This window comes from Condylostylus longicornis, unplaced genomic scaffold, assembly GCF_029603195.1.
Source record: "Condylostylus longicornis isolate FDR11 unplaced genomic scaffold, ASM2960319v2 ptg000107l, whole genome shotgun sequence".
Lineage (NCBI taxonomy): Eukaryota > Metazoa > Arthropoda > Insecta > Diptera > Dolichopodidae > Condylostylus > Condylostylus longicornis.
The window spans coordinates 2,507,125-2,513,124 of record NW_026578075.1 but is presented as its reverse complement, the minus strand read 5'-3'; the positions used below and the strand labels follow the sequence as shown (position 1 = coordinate 2,513,124).

The window sequence follows — 6,000 nt, the reverse complement described above, 5'->3', positions numbered from 1 at the left end:
ATTTATTTCAATTCTCTAAAGGAGCTTTAAGCTCATACAGAGTGCGTAATAACTTAATTATAAATCGTTTGATAATCGTCTGATATCGGGACTATATTCGGACGCTATACTATTTCATGGACAGCGCTTAATATCTTGTCTAAGCATCTCCAATGAAATGCAACTGCAAATAAAGTTTGACTTATTTAGCGATAAAACTAATTTGAGTAATTTTTCTATACCTAATTTTCAAATTTGTGCAAATGCAACAACAAGGCGCAGAAATGATTGATTGGTGGTTGCGGGTTTCGTGATAAATGTGGTGCATTTGCAGTAAAACACTGTAACTATCTATTTTTATCTTATCGCAATATTCTTTCATTTAAAATTTACAAACTTATAATAACGGTAAGAAAATATAAATAGGTTTAATTTTATAGTACTTATGTCTTAAAATAAAAATTAAATTATTAATATATATGAATATATAAATGTATGTGTTTTCTTTTTTTGTAAATATTATAGTACAAATTATAATAACATATATTAAGGCGCACTCATTGGTTTAACGCTATGTACCTAATTGTATAGTATATAACCCAACAATAAAATACATGTAAGTTTAAAAAAAATTTCCCCGCTAATATGAAACTTGTCCCCCGCTAATAATTTGTCGGAGAGGAAAAAGGCTGCATTATAAAATTTGATACTAAATTTAAAAATATTGTACATTAGCTCGTCGAAAAACGGACGAAATAAATTAAATTTTTTCATACAAGAGTAAATAGTTTTATTTAAAGCTAATTTTAACCTGCCACTATTAACAATTCGCTAACAGTTGTATAAAACGTTGAAAACAATAGATGATCTATTGTTGTTCACAAGACAAAAACTAAAAAAATAATTTAGTCAAAATTTTAATTCCTGAAAATCAGTGGATTTTTCATTTTAGTAAAGTTGAGAATGTTAGGCTCCATAAAAAAATTCCATATACCAAATTTGATTTGCTATAAACAAATGAAATAAATTTGCGGCGATAGTTCAGTTGATTCTGAGCATGCTTATTTAAATATGTGTATTCTATATGAATACTGCCATTTCGCCGCAAAAAATCGATCTGTTCTGTTTTCAATTTGTAGTAGCCAAATCGGGTTTCTAGTGCGGGTGCTTAAGACTGCGAACATGAACTTATATGTTAAGATTAATATCTCTTGTCAAAGAATTGAACATTATTAACGTATCGCATTTCGTCGTCAAAAATAGAACTCGATACAAAATTCTTGACTACCGCACGCGGCAATTCGCTTCCTTTTAGTTGTGTTTGTAGTTTGTTACACAGCCCTGTTTTTATATCAACTACAAGAAATTTTAAATTGATTGACAAATTTGACAGTAAGAATATAGAAATGAACCAAAGAATGGTCTGACTTGTTATATCAAAATTGTAAAAAAGTTAGTCGGTTATTAATTAGCTAATTATTGCATTGAATTGATGATGGAATCTGATCCTGACTGTTTACTTTTACGAGAAATGTTCCGTAAGTACCATGAAATGTAATATAATGTGTACCTTCATCCTGAAAATTTAATTTATAATTAAGAAAAGGCATTAAAAGATCCGCAAAATGAGTTTGCTGTTTCTATGTTTGCAAATATGATTCGTGGTGATTCTAGATTTGTCGAGGAAGCAATTGAATTGGTATTTAACAAATTTTAACTTTCTGAGAGAAAAGTGTGAAACTTTCTTTTCTTTTCTTTAAGATTTTAACAAAAATTAATTCAAAGGATATTTCTGAGTCTGTGAGGTCTCTTGAAATTTTAGAAGAATGTATGAGTAGGAGTGGTGCAGATTTTCAATCTGAAATATCAAAATATCGATTTCTGAACCAACTTAGTAAACTAGTATCAATAAAACATGATGGTAATACAACTGCAAAAGAAATAAAAGACAAAATAATGGATTGTTTTTTGCTTTGGACTGCTCAGTATCCAGAGAAAGGTAAATGAAAATGCAACAGTATTGAAATGTGGCAGGAATTATAATCGTATTTCTTATCGAACATAACTTAGCAAATAATTTTTTTAATAACCAACTAGAAGGTACTACGGTGAACTGAAAGATAAACACTTTTCTTAAATATTTTCGCAACCGGTTTACATAAATTGTATATCAACATAATATTTTTGTTTTTAATATTTGTGTTTTAGGTTTAAGTTAAAAAATACATGAATTTTTATCTCGTATAAGTTATATTATTGTTAATTTTTGATGTCGTAACAAAATTTTTTAGAAAAAATTAAAGCAGTTTACGATGGCCTTAAAAAAGAAGGAATTCAGGACACAAATTCATCAAGCAACGTGACTATAAATTGCACTTACCAACGAAAAACTAATTTGATGGATAAAGAAGATGAAAAAAAATTTAGAAGACTTTTACAATCAACCAATAAGGAAGATATTAAAAAAGCTAATTTATTAATACAACATTACGTAAAGCAAGTAAGTATAAATTAAAAGTATCTGCCAAACCATTTTTGAAATTTAAATTCTTTTTTGAGGATGGCAAAAAAGCAGAGCGAGTATTGAAACAAAAGGCTGAGCTGGAATGTATTCAAAATGCTGTACAAATTTTTAATGAAGTTTATGAAAATTATATACAAGAAAAGTCGGGAAATGAAGAAACTTTAACCTTATTAGAAGAGCTATATGAGACGTGTACAAAAAAAGGACATATCGTAAGAAAAATGCCGGATATAATGGAGGATTCCGAAGAAGATTTGATACGTAAGAAACTATTTGTACATATATAAATTTTAGGTTTTTAAGCTCATCTTTTATATAAAGGCGAAACCATGCGGGTGAATGATATGTTACTTGAGGTAGAAAACAAATATAAAATGATGTCTAGTGGGAATGGAAAACAAATAACAGAAGAAATTAGGAATGTAGTACCAAAAGAAGAAAATAATTTTTTAAGCGATCATTTAGAAGATTTATTATCGGTGCCTTTAGATCAGCCAAAACTTCTTGAAACTAGTTCAAACAAAGAAAATCCGTTAGATGAATTAGCTGATATTTTTCCACAAAGTTTACCCTCAAACTGTCTAACACCAGCACCTGTTCCTAAGGTTGAGAACAATGAGGATTCAACATTATTGGATCTGAATACTAAATCGGTGTCACAAAAACCGATTTTTTCGACCATAGATGACTTAAGTATAGATCTGATCAATAAAGAACTTAGTAATTTACCCAGGGCAAAAACTTTTCGAAAGTATGCAAAATTTTAAACTTGTACCCAAATTTAAAAGCTTAGTTTTTAAATAATTGTAAATTTATCTTTATTTTTAATAGAGAAAATTCAAAAATTTCCCTGAATCAACTTTCCAAAGAAAAACAAAACATAATTTCTGAAGTGACTGCATTAAGTAAAGAGAAGGCTTCCATTGAAAAAGTTGATGAAGTTTGTAGCCAAGAAAATAAAAACGTTAATCCACTTCCTGTAAATGAAATGTCCTCCTTAGAAAAAAGGAATGGTTCAGATCGAAACAATGAAGTTAAGGAGACAGATTTGAAAATTAACCCAAAAGATAATCTATATGATATCGAAATTAATTTTGATGAAATCAAACCAAGTAATGTTGAACAAATAATATTATTTGATTGTAACAATGGACTTAGAATAACTTTAAATTTTGCCGCCAATAAACCACGCGAATATACTTCTGTGATAGTAGTTTCAAGCACTAACCAAGGTCAATCACCTGTGGATGATTTTCAGTTTGACGCATGTGTCGACGATTCTCAGTTTGAGCATGAGGTAAAAATTTATGAATTATGTACTTTCATTCGTTAAATTTTAACTATTCGTCTTATTCCAAACAGCCCTGTAAGTTGCGCCTACTTCAAAGAAATGGGAGTTTTTTACCGGGAGTTAAACCGTTTTGTCCTCCATCTGACTGTTTGCATCAGATAATGTTGATATACAATCCAACTGAAAATCCACTTAAAGTAAGATTTACTTATAGCTACAAGCAAGGCGATGATCCCATCACAGGATCATTAATACGGTCTATACCTTATTTAAAATGAGGCATGTTATCAAATCTGAAAAGTATTAAAATAATGAAATTGCTAATTTTGCTTTGCTTTTAAAGTATATTCCAGACATCATTTAAAAAAAACATTTGGTAGTTTAAATAAATGTAATCGTTTTTGTCATTTAGGAGTAATTTAATACATATACATATTAATGTAACTTAATTAAAATTATTTTGTTTGTTTTTTTTAATTTTTAAGATACTACCTCGTCTTTAAAAGAAAGAGCAGTTATTGCTTTTTGATGTCCAATATATTCACGTTCGATATCTCTCGTATCAATTTTCCATAACCTTGCTAACCCATCCGAAGAAGCTGTAAAAATGTATTTAGAATCAGCGGAAAATGCGATGTCCCAGATCCACTTTTTATTATCGAGGGAAAATTCTCTGAATAAAGAAAAGTCACTTGTTCTATACAATTTAAAAGTGCTGTCAGCTGACGTTGTAACCTCAAATTAAATGTAACTATGTATTATAATGTTTTAAGTTTTTTTTTTGTAAAAAAACATACTAGCAAACTGGAATCTGGACTAAATTTGCATCTTAAAACGTATCTTTTATGGGCAGTTATTTTAAGTTTTGGTTTTAAGACACTTAAGTGTTGATCACTTGAGCTAGACAAACTCCAAATGTAACAGTTTCCTTTATTATTAACAGCTGCCATGTACATCCCATCAGGACTTATTGCAATGTCTTGTATTGAAGCATCAACTTCTGGTATTAATTGCTCATGTCTATCTGATTTTACATCCCACAAATATACGCCTCCTCCTTGTGAGCCTATTGCCATTTCAACTTGATTTGGGTGCAAACAGGCAGCATTTATGGGAGTGAGACAATCAAACATTCTTTTACACTGCGGGCTTGAAAAACTCATATCCCAAATACGTATCCTGCAATCTTCTCCGGCTGTAAACATCCATTTTCCATCTTCCTGTTTAGTATACTTTAAGATTAAATTTTAGGTTGCTTTTTCTAAACTTACTTGAAATCCCAACCGAGTTACGTTTTTCATTACTCCTTCAAAGTTTATAACCGGACTACAAGATGTTGAGGTTAAATCGTATAACCTAATACTCATATACCCACAGGACGCTAACATTGTTTTATCGGGAGTACGATCTAGGGCATTCACTTGCTAAAAATAAATACATTTACATTGAAATTCTACATTTTGATTTATTTTTTCATTGAATATTTTATTTTTCGGTTTCATGCAGAAGTCTTAACCTTACCGAATCATCATGCTGTAGTGTTCGTACACAATGCCCAGTATGTGCTTGCCACAATTTTATCGTATGATCATATCCTCCTGTTGCTAAAATTAATTGGTCACCATTATTTTCTAAGGAGGCCATTTCTTTCGAAACAAAATGTTATATATTATTTATTTCATATGTATAAAAATGAAAGTTCATGTAGATTTGTAGTTCTTAATGATTATAATCACGGAAATATAAATATTTATTTAAACCTGAAGATCTTATCTTATTTGATAAACAAATTCTCAAATCAGGATTCTGTATATCAGAGATCTGTGACTATTCTAGACCTTGTGTACCTTTCTTTTTAATGACGTTATTTAAATTTATGTTTAATTCTATTCTTAATAGCTACAGCGAAAAATACATTTTAAAATTTATTTGTAATTATTTCAACTTTTTCACACAAACTTCAAGTTTGTTTTTAAAAAATGATTAAAAACAGAGAGGAAGAGAAAGAGGTACTGAAGTTTAAAAATCGGAATATAAAATAGCAGGGGTGCGACTAACCTTTAGTCAACGACAAAAATGACAGCAGTCGTTATAAATATAATATATCGCGATATTTAACGGTAAAATAAATGCACTTGACAGTTTAACATGACTGATTTTTGTTCTCGTCTTTGTTTTTATTTTAAAAATTTTTTAAAATAAAATT

The 6,000-nt window shown here is 29.5% G+C and overlaps 2 protein-coding genes across 3 annotated transcripts; one reads left to right on the top strand and one right to left on the bottom strand.

The window, feature by feature from the left end:
• The first annotated feature begins 1,379 nt into the window (after positions 1–1,379).
• LOC129614292 (ADP-ribosylation factor-binding protein GGA1) lies at positions 1,380–4,072 on the top strand. 2 transcript variants are annotated; one of them, XM_055528828.1, is made up of 8 exons: positions 1,380–1,517; positions 1,581–1,678; positions 1,741–1,978; positions 2,271–2,479; positions 2,539–2,764; positions 2,825–3,254; positions 3,335–3,800; positions 3,866–4,072. In XM_055528828.1, exons 1-8 carry the CDS (start codon positions 1,472–1,474, stop codon positions 4,070–4,072), a joined length of 1,920 nt encoding a protein of 639 aa, XP_055384803.1. In that variant the 5' UTR covers positions 1,380–1,471. The 2 variants fall into 2 exon arrangements, with proteins under 2 accessions (XP_055384803.1, XP_055384804.1); XM_055528829.1 differs by having other exon boundaries at positions 1,381–1,517; positions 1,586–1,678.
• Positions 4,073–4,134: 62 nt separating this feature from the next.
• On the bottom strand, positions 4,135–5,780 carry LOC129614293 (protein LST8 homolog). The gene is made up of 4 exons (XM_055528830.1): positions 5,316–5,780; positions 5,066–5,218; positions 4,592–5,014; positions 4,135–4,529 (listed from the first exon to the last, which is right to left on the bottom strand). The coding sequence occupies exons 1-4, from the start codon at positions 5,436–5,438 to the stop codon at positions 4,275–4,277; spliced, it is 954 nt and encodes a 317-aa protein (XP_055384805.1). The 5' UTR covers positions 5,439–5,780; the 3' UTR covers positions 4,135–4,274.
• Positions 5,781–6,000: the final 220 nt, after the last annotated feature.